Source organism: Pteropus vampyrus, unplaced genomic scaffold (genome assembly GCF_000151845.1).
Source record: "Pteropus vampyrus isolate Shadow unplaced genomic scaffold, Pvam_2.0 Scaffold14, whole genome shotgun sequence".
In the NCBI taxonomy this organism is placed as follows: Eukaryota; Metazoa; Chordata; class Mammalia; order Chiroptera; family Pteropodidae; genus Pteropus; species Pteropus vampyrus.
The window spans coordinates 7210834-7224246 of NW_011888795.1; the positions used below are offsets into that span (position 1 = coordinate 7210834).

General features: G+C 46.9%; 1 protein-coding gene across 5 annotated transcripts in view; it reads left to right on the top strand.

Annotated features, from left to right (window-relative positions):
• The window catches only part of MASP1 (mannan binding lectin serine peptidase 1), a 65849-nt gene that overhangs the window by 41484 nt on the left and 10952 nt on the right, over nucleotides 1-13413 (top strand). For 4 of the 5 annotated variants that reach the window (XM_011381847.2, XM_023525887.1, XM_023525883.1 and 1 more), the window contains 3 exons: nucleotides 1094-1231; nucleotides 2035-2109; nucleotides 6119-8577. In XM_011381847.2, coding sequence (XP_011380149.1) covers nucleotides 1094-1231; nucleotides 2035-2109; nucleotides 6119-7002 — 1097 coding nt within the window. In that variant the 3' untranslated portion in view covers nucleotides 7003-8577. Of the gene's footprint in view, nucleotides 1-1093; nucleotides 1232-2034; nucleotides 2110-6118; nucleotides 8578-12547; nucleotides 12686-13413 lie in introns of those variants that run through there. The other variant, XM_011381854.1, reaches the window with a different exon arrangement.

A 13413-nucleotide genomic window follows, 5' to 3' on the forward strand; every position in this document is an offset into this window, starting at 1 on the left:
AAACAGCTTTAAAAACTGTCAGTTTAGTTTACTTAAAAAACAAAAACAAAACAAAAACACTGAGTTTAAGGTCAGATCTAGTTCTCTGACTATAACTCACTCTATGACCTTAGATCAGTCAAGTCTCCTCTCTGGATTCATCTGTAAAGATGATATTCTAGATTGCCTGCCTTAAGGTTCCTTTCTAACTGTGAAGTTTTAGGATTCCTCTAAGATTCTTCAGTTCTGGCATAGGATTTCCTTAGAAGCAAGCACACCACCCCCTAATGGAGACCCATGAAGAGACACCTCAGCCTTTGACCTGGCTCCTGGCAGATTGTACTGGGCTCTGTCAGTGAGGGCAACTCCCTAAGACCTGGCTGGACTGGCAATTTCTCCTAAAACCTTCTCTTAGGAGCTGGGATCTTTGGTCTTATCCTACAGTTCATCCCAAAGTCTAGCCACCAACAAGTAGAAAAAATGAGCAGATGAAGACTAAAAGTCGGTCCGCCCCAACCCCACCTCCTGACTTCTGTGCCTCCGGAAAGCCAGCAGGGTGGGACTGTGTACTTGTGTAGTTGAGTCTCTTTTTGTTTTGTTTTGTTTTGTTTTGCTTTGCTTTGTTTTTGTTTTTTGTTAAGTTCCAATGTGAGCACATTAATGGCTCTTACTCAGAATGTGGTTGGGTCTGGAAGAACTGAATATTCTTTGGTTCATGTCAGCCAGAATTTTCTTGCAGAGCCACAGGCTTCACGCTTGGGCAGAAGAGGCTAAGAGGATTGCACAATAGAACTGGAAGTCAAGGAAAGGGCCCTGGTGGGGAAGAGATGGGTCTGCTTAAATCTCAGCAGACCTGCCCTTGCCCTGAAACTGACAGCAGGCCAGGTGAGTTAACCACACAGTAGGTGGGAGAGATCTCAAAAGCAGGGCCCCTGGTGACTGCACAGGCTGTGCCCTCCACAATCCCTGGGGCATCATTCTCACAGACTATCACATTGCTTACTAAAGTTCTGTGCAGTACAAAAACTGTACATCTGTATGAGACAGACCCATCAGATGGTCCCAAGAAGAAGAGCAAAGGGTCATTGAGGAGTCTCACTCTCTTCTCTCTCAGTTGCAGACTGTGGAGCCCCAGCAGAACTGAAACATGGGCTGGTCACCTTCTCCACCAGTAATAACCTCACCACATACAAATCTGAGATCAGATACTCCTGCCAGCAGCCCTTCTACAAGATGTTCCACAATATAACAGGTGAGCACTGCATGCTAAACCAGACCCCTCACATTCTTTGGGTCTCAAGATTGGGCTGGGGGCTGAAACACCCAGTCAGTTGGACACAGTTTGAGAATAATTGGAAGGAAAAACACTTGGAGATAAGCTTTGCCTCTCCCCGGCTCAGGCCTGTACCCCAAGAGTTAGGCAACCTGGTACCCTGATACCTATACAAAACACATTCACAGCCTCCTGCAGAGAAGGACCCCTTAGGGAGATGGGAAGTCCAACTGGTTCTGCCTCTGCTGCAGACTAGCACCAAGAAAATTCTCTAATTTCCCGCTTCAAAAAGGGAGCAGTGATATAGTTCACAGAGCTACTGTAGGACTCAAATAAGATGCTAGACGTGAATGTGGTTCATTAAAGAGTTTGTTAAGTGGAGAAGGGAAAGAAGGGCAATGTGCCACAGAGCATCGGGTAAACCGAGGCCTGTGGAATAATGGGAAGTTCCTGCCAGGGGCTGGGCAGGGCCTGGCTGGGAGGAAGCAGCCCTCAGACAGGCAGGAGTCAGATTGCACAGAGCCTTGGACACCATGCTGAAGTATGTGGTGGTTCTTTTCGAAGGCAATGGGGGGAGCTACTGGTGACACTGAGCAAAGGAGGGACATAGAATCTCATTTTAGAAAGAGACTTCAGGTTGCAGAAAGGGAATGGCATCAGGAAGATGACTTGGAAGACTTACAATGATCCCCAATAGAAGAATTAAGAACCCAGATCTATTTTCCAAATGCTATGAATCAATCATTTTCTCCTTTTTCTCCAACCTTTCCTCACTCTCCCAGGCATATATACCTGTTCTGCCCAAGGAGTCTGGATGAATGAAGTACTGGGGAGAAACCAACCCACCTGCCTGCCAGGTACCTCACCATCAAGTCCTCTGTTCAAGGTCTCCCATCAAAGGCCTTCGGGCAGCAGGTGTTCTAGCTGTAAATGGAGCATGGAGTGGGAGGCATGATACTTTGATTGTTTTTTAAGAAATGTCTTCAGAGGGTCAAAGGTCAGAGAAGCCCACCTCACACCTTTTCAAACCAACCAATCTCTATATTCACCTGTTCTATCACATTAGGAGCCTTTCTGTCTCCTCCCTCTACATTTCTGCTCCCTTTGCACCAGGCTTTTCATCCCACACAGTGTGTGTGTGTCAGGAAAATCAAGAAAGTGGGCACTCTATCCTCAAGCACTCACTGTGCTATAGAGGAAATGAACAACATCAGACCAATAACTACAGGACAGAGTAAGAAGTTCTTTCAAAGAGCAATATGCACGAGTCTTACTGACTACTGCATCTCCATGGCTCCCCTAATGACTCCACTTTAAAATGAAAACAGATTTTCAGTAACAGGGAGTATCACTGTGCATACAGATTTAGGGAATATTTTGTGGATATTTGCGTGAGCATTAAAAGTATGGATGATTTGCATTGCAATCACAGTGCATATATATATTCAAATCAACTTATTAGAATATTATATCCCTAAGTGCACACTGTAGGGTTAAACAAATAACCTCGCAAAATTAAATTTATTATTCTCCATACAGAAATTTACACTTTAAAAAAACAAGAATAGCAGTAATTGAAAGATACAATCATTCAAGATAGCATTGAAGAGCAGTACCAATTCTGTCTGTGTGTTTGCTTGAACTGTAGGAGCTTCACAGTATGGTTGAGTGTTGGGTGGCATTTGTATTTTACTGAACTAGAGTGTTGGATAAGCTGAGATAGTGCATTATTTGACTAGTACATTTTAGTAACCCTCAGTATCACTTAGTAGGCTTCTAGATGTTAGATTAGACATTAAAAGGGAAAGGCTATTGAGTCATCTACCATTATCCTTAAGAAATGAAGAAAGTGTCAGTATTTGGGAATCAGTTCTGCCTATCACAGGAACCGTGGAATCTCAGAGAAGGAGCAAGTCATTGGTTGTCGAGGAGTGGAGGGATGAAGACTGGTTAGAAAGACTTCACCTAGAAGGGCCTTATGCCTAAGAAAGAACTCATGAGCAGGTGGAACAGAGGAAAGGTCAACCACCCACATTCTGCTGATCACCATCATCTCATTTAGGCTTAGCCAGGATAACACTCAAGGGCACAGCTGGCGAAGGCTCGGAAAAGATGGAGAATGGTAGAGTTGTGATAAACTGGAAGGTCAAATCCCCATTTTTCTAAAATACTATGTGGGCCAAAGAAAACAACACTGCAGGTGGATTCCATCCTGGGCAGCCATATTGCAACCTCTGGAAGGGGAAGAAGCACTGAACTGGAAGTCAGGGGACTAGGTCTTCATCCTTATGTTGTCATTTCCTAATTGTGGTCTTTGGTAAGTAATATCACCTCTCTGGGACTAGGAATCCATACCTCAGGAGTAAGGAAGCAGAACCATGTGATCCATGACATGCTACAATTTTTAATGGTCATCATCGTCTATATTTATACAAAGCAACTTGGATACAATAAGTCAGGAAATTATTTTAATAGCCGTATTGGGCAGAATGATGGTTTATCATTGGACCAGGCCAGAGATATCAAAATTTTATCCTTCTAAAATATTGAGATTGAAACCCAGAAGCAAGCCAGAATGGAGAAAGCCATTTCATTGAGCATCATAATATCTGCCTTTCCAAGGAAACTGTTAAGCAACTATTATTTGCCCCTTATTTTATTTGAGAAAACTAAGGATCAATGAGGTATAACAGTTTGTCCAAGGCTACCCACAGAAAGTTGGGCACAGAGCTCGAAGGTGAATCAAAGACTATGATGTTAACAGAAGCAATGCTGAGCCATTCTTGATTCTGATTATATTTTAAGCCATTGTCATAAACCCAGAGTTCTAGAATATCACATTTTTGTTTTAAGAGCCCTCCCTCAGTACCTCCAGTCTTCTAGAGCCCAAGTCTGACTTCAGCACAGCTGAAGCTATAGTATTTCAAGAATATTCCTTTGTCCCAAGAAAAACTAAATATAAAATGGTATCCACCAAAAAAAAAAATGCCCCATTTCCATGAATCTTCTTAACAGCTTGTTGCATTATTCAACTTATTGGAAGGACAATAGCATAGCAAGAAGATAAATTTTAGTGGAGAAAGTTACACTAGAGTCAGAAGATATGAACTCTACTTCTGGCTCTGCCACTAATGACTTTGAGTATGTCGCTTGCCTTCTCTGAGCCTCATTTTCTCCATCCATAAATTAGCTGTTCTCCAAGATTCCCCAACTCTGACATTCTGTGAGCTGGGGTATGCCACTGGCACCTTGGTCAGAAAAAGGCACCGTTCGGCACTGGCTTTGTTGTGACCATGGACTAAGCCGCAGGCACATCCCTCACCAGATGAGGGCCTTTCAGCACTAGATAAGTTGTGCAGGGCTAATCATAAGTTTGCCTTGAGATGTCACCTTGTAGGCTGCTGCTTAGAATTGGGAGTCTTGTCTTTAACTCTGACAGGCCAGACCACAGAGAGTTAGCAAAGGTCATCTCACATCTGGCCTGGGATGAATGACAGGGTGCCTCAGGCTCATGTAAGGAAGCATTTGGCATCAAGAAGAAGAGCATCTGAAAGGCATTAGTTTGCTGAAAGCCTAATGTTTGCCAAGAAAACTCAAATGATCTTTTCTCTTTAAAGGATTGTTGATAGTTTTCAGGGCCAAGGAGAGTAGCCTGGCCATTTGCAACCAAGAGGAGGCCCATGCTCATAACCAGGCTTTCCTCCCAGGCCTGAAAAGTAGGCTGGGAAGAGCCCATGTGAAATTTCTCTTAGCCAGTGGGGGGGCTAAGAGATACTGAAGACCCTCTGCTCATGAGCCAAAGGTGTTTGGCTGCAGGAGGCTGGTGGTGCATGTGCATGCTCAGGGTACAACTCAGTGGAATGAAGTTTGATCAGACCTTTCTTCTTCCCCTGAAGGTACTACAGGGTTCCTGGGTGCAATGATGGGTGGCTCAGAGCAGGGCCCATGCATCATTGCTTGTAGATTATGCCACCTTTCCCTAACCTTAGATGCCTTAGGTGTTCATTCATAACATGAGTTCTTTATGCTAGAGAAGAAAAGGTTAGAGAGCCCATGACCACAACCTTTACATGTAATGAGGCATTGTGGGATGCAAGATGAGACATTGATCTTAGAATCTAGTTAAGTCCCTGATACTTACCTTAATAGCCATGTGACCTTGGGCAGGTCACTTAATCTCTGGAGTTTTACTTATATATAAAATGACCAAAGCAAATGAAATAAAAATCTAAGGAATTTGGAATTTGAAGAATCTTTGGAGATCATCTTGATCAACTGCCCCATTTAGCAGATCAAATTTCCCCAGAGAGGGAAATTTATTTACCTAGAGTCACACAGAACATAAGAGAGAAAAGCCAGGTCAAGGCCTCAGGTATGTTGGCTCCCAGTCCACTGTTTGCTGTAACCTGCTAGGCAGTCTTTAATTCCTTCCATCTCTCAAAGCCCGTGACCTATGGTTTTCAAAAGTTTTCTAAGTACCCACAGTTTGGACTACTTCTGGGATATGAGATGCCTTGCTAGAGAAAAACGGGGAAAGGTGATCACGGTTAAAGACAGGCCAGGCTCGACATGGTCCAGGCCAAAAGTGATCCTGGCTAGAAATGGTTCAAGGTGGTGAAGATCCATACATGAAATGGCCTGGTTCATAGATGGCCCTGGCTACGGAAGGCCAGACTAGAAAGACTTAGGCCAAAAATGACCCACACAGAGCTCTCCCAGGCTCGTGTGGCCCTGTGATGTAGAGTAGGGTCCCGAAGTGGCATAATCTACAGTGGGTGAGATGTGTATTTCTCTTAGTGGCTCTTCTCACATGGCTGACCTGACCAGTCTCTGTCTCTTGTCCCCACTCCCTCCTTCTCCTTACAGTGTGTGGTCAGCCCTCCCGCTCTCTGCCAAACCTGGTCAAGCGAATCATCGGGGGCCGAAATGCTGAGCCCGGCCTCTTCCCATGGCAGGCCCTGATAGTGGTGGAGGACACCTCCAGGGTGCCAAACGACAAGTGGTTTGGGAGCGGGGCCCTGCTTTCTGAGTCCTGGATCCTCACAGCAGCCCACGTGCTCCGCTCCCAGCGCAGAGACAACACAGTGACACCGGTCTCCAAGGAGCATATCACTGTCTACCTGGGCCTGCACGACATACGGGACAAATCAGGAGCAGCCAACAGCTCAGCTGCCCAAGTGGTGCTCCATCCGGACTTCAACATCCAGAACTACAACCACGACATAGCTCTGGTACAGCTGCAGGAGCCTGTGCCACTGGGACCCCATGTCATGCCCATCTGCCTGCCAAGGCCCGAGCCTGAAGGCCCAGCACCCCACATGCTGGGCCTGGTGGCTGGCTGGGGCATCTCCAATCCTAACGTGACGGTGGACGAGATCATCAGCAGTGGCACACGGACGTTGTCAGATGTCCTACAGTATGTCAAGTTACCCGTGGTGCCACACGCCGAGTGCAAAACCAGCTACGAGTCCCGCCTGGGCAACTACAGCGTCACAGAGAACATGTTCTGTGCTGGCTACTATGAGGGTGGCAAGGACACATGCCTTGGAGATAGTGGTGGGGCCTTTGTCATCCTTGATGACTCAAGCCAGAGCTGGGTGGCCCAAGGCCTGGTGTCCTGGGGGGGCCCTGAAGAATGTGGCAGCAAGCAGGTCTATGGAGTCTACACAAAGGTCTCCAACTATGTGGACTGGGTGTGGGAGCAGATGGGCTCCCCACAAGGCCTGGGGGAGCTCCAGGTAGAGCGGTGAGCTGGCTGGCCTCCTGAGGGCCTGCCTGCCCTGCCCCGTCCCAGCTGAATTAGGCTGACCACACACTTCCGACGGCATACTCCATGTTATTCACCAGACTAATGGAACGGAACATGCTGCTCCCATCCTCCTGAGACAGCCAAGGACCGTGAGAGACAGCAGAGTGTGGCACAGGACAAAGTCTCCACACAAGAGACCTGAGTCCATGGCCCCGGGACAGTCCCTCCCCATCTCCAGGCCTCACTGTCTTCAGCAACACAAGGGAGCTGGATGCCCAGGCCAGTCCTAGCACTCCTCTCCAGGACCACTTTACCCCACTGACATTATTCACTCCTATTCACTTATCAAACCCACTGTTGGTGTCACCGGGCCTGATTTTTAGAAAACGTTTCCTTACATTGAGTTGAAATCTGAGTTTATATATTTTCCCAACTCTGTCCTTCTTGGCACAGACAAGCCTAGTCCCTCCTCTAGGAGAAAACCACTCAGGTTTGGGGAGATAGAGGTCATACCTCCAAAGCCCCTCCGTCCTCATGTAAGCCCTGCCCCAAATCTTCTTGCAATCCAAGCCTTAACCCTTATGTTGCCTGTTCAAGGGATTTCAAAGGACAAAGAGAAAGCTGGGAAGGTTTGGGTGACTGGGGGTGGGGGGTGGGAGAGTAGCAGTGGGAGGCTCCCCAACTCTGTTAAATTCATATTGTCAACTCAGAGACACGTCATTTGGGCCCATACGTCACTCTCAAATACCAGCTGACAGCCCGGTGAGACCACACCTGCCATTCCAGACAAGCCTGAAGCAACCTTCTAGCCTTGAAATATGTCATCGGAAAAGACTGCCTGAGCCCCAGCCCCAGGCATAAAGACTCATCTGGATCATTTGGAAAAAGAGAAGGCCCACATTGTGCCCTGCTGTGCTTCTGGGCAGGAAAATGGAAAAAAAGTTGGGCCCAGAATGTTTGGAGTGACCTGCTCCCACCAGGCTGCCCAGGGTACCCACAGTCTGAGCTCTTCAGAGAATTCACCCAGCATGGATGTTCAGAGGGATGAACTCCTCCAGCTTCCAGGGAAGCAGAGACTTGCCCGCGAAAGGCCGGTGAGAAGAGACAGAGCCAGGAGTCTTGGGCTCTAGCCCCAGCTCTGCCCGCAAGTGGCAGTATAACCTTTGACTAATCACTTCCCCTCTCTGGGCTTCAGTTTCTCCATCTGTAAAAGGAAGGTACTAGATCCCTCTCAGGGTCCTTCCAGCTCCAACACTCCGACTGCCAGCAGCCTGTCCCTGGCGCTCATGGGGCTGATGGTCCTCCTTCTCCCAGAGCTTGCTCTCCTGGGATTCTCCATCCATGAAAAACAGCCACAGAAGCCCCTGAGAAGGGAGTCCAAGAGAATAATTGGGAAGTGTCCACTTTTCTAATCGGTTCATGAAACTACACTCCTATGTCTATGAATGGTGCATATAGAGAATGCTGTACATTGTATATTTTATATCACATGCTTCACTACTCTGTAAGGTGCCTCTGCACTCTGTTTCTCCTGTCAGGGGTCTAAAGTGGAAATAAACCCTCTGTGGATAATCAACAGACTTCATCTGAGGATTTGGTTATTGTTGATGTTTGCTTTGTTTCGACTCTTTAAAGAGAAACTGCCCCACCACCCCCATTAAGCCAAAACTTCTCCCATCACAGAAAAAGTAGTTTTTGTCATGTAGACATCATCTAAGAAGGAGTGATGGGGAATGGGGTTGGTTATTGACATGTGCCCTCTCAGAGGCCCATATTCCTTCATTGCATTGCACGGCCTGCTATTCAAGTCCTTGCCTTCAAAGAGCTCAAACTAGCATGCAAGGCAAGATTCTGTGCACCTAGGTGTCACACAGACAAAAGGAGATAAATGTCATCAGAGGAATGGAGACTGCAGTATTATGGGAACTTAAAAAAGCAAGAAATCCATACAGCTGAAGGGGATCTGGAGAGCTTTGCAGAAAGTTTGCACTGGGAGATGGAGGGGAGAAGCAGAGTGGACAAAGATCAAGCAGGAAAGCATGCGGTGAGTGGAGCGGGAGCAATGAATTAAGGGAGAGTGGAAAGAGTCTTAAGAGCCGTACTGTCTGCACTCTGTCCTGTACGTCGTGCTTGTCTAATTTGGGGGTATATCAGAATTACCTGGTATTCTTGCTAGAAATACAGATTCTTTGGTCTCATGCCTAGGAAATTCTGAATCGGCAGGTCTGAGGATGCGTAGCATGGTGTGGAAAGTGGGGTTAGGGGCGGAGAGGGGACTGGGCTAGGGAGAGCAGCTGAGAAGCTACTGTAATGATTCTAGAGAGATGGCAAAAACCCACCAGACCTAGGCTGTGACAGTGCAGATGTCGGAGGAGGGGGGAGAGTAAAAACATTTAAGCAGTGTATTCAGCAGGGCTTGGTGCAGGTGCAGGCTGTGGGGGTGTACAGACTAACCTATTAGTGAGGGCTCTCCATGGGATACGTTCTTGCTGTGCCTTTGTTTGGAGACTGCATCGTAATGAAAATGTCATGCTTTTTACACTACTGAGAACTAAAAGAATCCTAAATTATGTTTTATACTTTATATGTAACTGCTTTCGAGAGGTATCATGTATCGTGTTGTATTATATTTTGGATTTTTACTTTCCTCTAGATATTCAGACTGTACGTTGTGACATATCGAGACACTGAGGTGTCATGAGGTTATATGGAGAGAGCAGACTGTGACATAGAATGGAGGAGGCACATTACTCTCTGCTTCTCCTGGTGACTTTTTACTGATTTAGTGGCTTATTGAATATGAGGTTTCAGGAAAGGGAGGCAACAAGAGTGAGGCCCATGCAGACATTAATAGACATCTGTAATAACAAAGGGGAGAGGGCTGGTGTGGGGTGGAGACCAGGGCTTAGTTTTCCTGTGCTCAAAGAGTCTATGTGCAGTCCAGCTGGAGAAGCAAGGAAGGCATATCTCAGAGGAGAAGGCAGATTAGAGACACTGATGTGAAATCTATCAGGGTATAGGTGGTGTGGTAGCATGGGAGGAGATTGTATTATCTACTGAATATATGCAGGAAAAAAAAGGGGGGGTTGGGGATGAGGACCAAACAAGGGAGACACCAGCATGGGAGGCACAGAGAGAAGAGAAAGAAGAGATAAAAACAGAGATCAGAAACATAGGAAGAGAAGTCCTTCAGAAGACAAGGAGGGAAAGTGTCAAGAGGGATGAAAAGTAGTCAACAGTTCCACAGGCTAGTCCGGAGGAACGCCTCCAGGCTGAGTGTTCCCCAGGGACAGGGACCCCGTCATCACTGCCACCTGAGAAAGGAGCCAGGGAACAGACCAGGTGCTGGTGTTTAAGGTCCCTAACCCTCCCTCTCGCCTCGTCCTCTCCCTCCTCTCTCTCCCTTTCTCTATGTCTCCCTTCCTCCCTCCCTCTTCCTTCCTTCTCTACCTCCCTCTCCAGTCTTCTCTTAAGTTTGTATCATTTTTCCTAAGGCAGGAAACTGCCTTTACATCCTTCTTCTTTATGGCTTAGAGTAAAAGGTATATGCTCAATTCTCCAGGTTTTGGCTCCTTGAAACCTACAAGTCTTTTACCACAACCCTTTCAAATGAACGTTTGTATTTCTAGACTTTGGTTTGTGCTTTGCTCTTTCAAAAGTCAAAGCTGTATCTGGCCTCACCTAAAACAATAATGCTCCAGTTTCAATAGCGAGGAGTCACAGGGCAAGGAGACTTCCTAGGGATGAAGAATACATGAGATTAAATTTCAAATAGTATCTATCTATACATGTATATATCACTCTTAAACTTCCATTTATTGGCCCAGGGCCATTCTGTCTCCATCTCTGGTTGTGGATCTATTAAATTTTCAAGTGGCCTCTTTACTTCCAAGTGTATACAGAGCTTTGTGCTTCCAATTCTGCCTCCAAAGGCAAAGGAAGGATGTGGAGACTGAGTGTCGACTCTTCTTTCTAGAAGCTCGACCGTGGAAGGGAAGGGAAAGAGAGACTGAAATAAACAGGAAGCAAGGAAAGTCGAAGTTTGATTTTAGGATGAGAAGCCCTGACCATATTTTAGAGGCATAAACAAAGGAGAGATGCAAAATACAGGAAAGGAGTGAGAATCCCCAAAGCCAGGTCCCCAAGAGTTTGGAAGCGAGGAGATCCAAAGCCCAAAATTAATTCTGAAGAGAAGAAAGTTTACAGAGGAAGCAGATGGAGAGGGGGATCTTTGGGGGAGATCGTACCCGGTGAGCTCTGAGTATCTTCTGGGAATGGGGACAGGAGGTTAGCTTGGGGCAGCTGGCTGAGAGCAGGTAGAATTGTTGATGCTGGGAGATGCTGAAGAGGCAAATAAGGTTGCAGAACATTCATCTCAGATTTCCCCAGCCCTACTCAGTGGCCTGGTGACAGTTACTGAGAGAAGAAGGCAGATGGCTGCCTGGATCCAGGACTTAAGGTATGAGGGCTCAGGGAAGTCATGTAGTGCTGGCCAGAGTGGAGAAAGCCCAGAGCCGGAAGTCAGGGGACATAGAAGTAAAGTCTTGCCACTAACTTATCAGATAACTTTTGGCAAGTTAATTTGTTTCTCTAGGCCTCAGTTTCTTTAGCAGCGTGGTGAAAGGGATAGACTAGGTGGCCTCCAAGAGCTGTTCAGCTGTAAAGTTTGTGTGTGTCTTTGTCAGTGAATCCAGGTCAGTGAAAACAGGGTATGGAGCAGGCAGACCCTGCTGAGAAACGGGAGTGGGGTTTCTTCAAAGGTCCCGAGGCAGGGCTTCGCCAAGGAGGAGAGATCTCTGTGGACAGAGCATGAAATTTCTTTATTAGTCAGGTCTCTTTCATTTTAAGTGACAGAAACACAACATAGACACCTTCAGGGGGAGAACAAGAGAGCGAGAGCAAGAAAGAGCCAGAGAGAGGGGAGAGAGAGGGAGGGTCTGGGATAGAGAGAGAGAGAGAGAGAGAGAGAGAATTATAGGCTCATATAGCTAAAAAGTCTATATCGAAAAGCTTCGGGTATGGTTAGATCAAGGAGCTCGAATACAAGAATACAAGCTCGCTTTTGCTTCACTCATCTTTTAGCTCGACTTTTCTCCATTAGCATCATTCTCAGCAGACTCTCCATGAAGTAATTGCTGGCAGATCTGGGCTCCTAGCCAGCAGCTTAGCAACCCAGCAGAGAAAGGCCTTCTCTTTCTCTAATATACTCAGCAAAACTCTCAAGTCAGGTTTTCATTGGCCTGGCCTGACTTTCTTTCCCATATCTGAACAACTTCTGTGACCAGAAGATGAAGCACTTTAATTAGTCAGGTCTGGGTCACATTTCTACCCCTAGAACCAGAGGTAAAGTCATTTTAACCCAGGATATATGGACTGAGAATGGAAGAAGAGTAGCTTCCAGAGGAAAATTGGGGTGCTATCACTGAAAGGGGCAATGAATGCTGGATGGTCAAAAAATAACAGAGGTCCCTAACAAAGGGTGATAAACTGGCAAAGGGCAAAATGGAGCCCAATGTGTGATCTGTCCCTCCCTTCCTTGGCTGCAGTGTGTGGGCTCCCCAAGTTCTCCCGGAAGCTGATGGCCAGGATCTTCAATGGACGCCCGGCTCAGAAGGGTACCACACCCTGGATTGCCATGTTGTCACACCTGAGTGGGCAGCCCTTCTGTGGGGGCTCCCTTCTAGGTAAGGAGATGGTGGAAGGGATGGGGGGCCCAGGGTTAAGGGCTGCAGTGGAAATGAAGGGACCTGACCCTCTTTCTGTAGACTGATCAAGATTTCTCCACTGAGAATCACTGTCCACACTAGCAGCAGGGCTCAGAAATACAGTGTGGTAGAAAGAGTCCTTAGCTGGACCCAGGAGACGTATGTTCCTATTCTAGCTGGCTCCTTTAGTCAACAAACTCCTCCTGAGTCCTGGTCAGTTTCTGGCCCTGGGAAGAGTAAGATAGGCAGCCCCTCAAACATATCCCAGGGTGTATGGACTGCAGCCCCATCCAGGCCTGGTGCCTCTCCTTGGAGGCACTTACGTGTAGCTCAAAAGTGAGGCGTACCGGAACTGTGGGATCAGGTGGAATCAAGAAACTCACCCTGATGAAGTCAGGGGAGTGGGGATTTACAAAGGCCTTGAATGACCTGATTAGGAATTTAGATTTTATCCTGAACACTGCTGGTTGATAAGCATGTTCTGGAAAAGTTCTCTCCAGGGGCGATGTGGATTGAAAGCAGGGTAGATCTGGAGACCAGAGGTTCAGTGAGGAGAGAGAAGTCATTAGCTTCAGAATAAGGACAAGAGATGAAGGATGGAAATGAGGCAGCTTCCAAAGTATTAAGAAATAGGAATTTCAGAGTTTTGTAATGGATTGAATGTGGTGGGAGTAGGAGCAAGGGCAGGAAAAGAATGGCTGACAGAT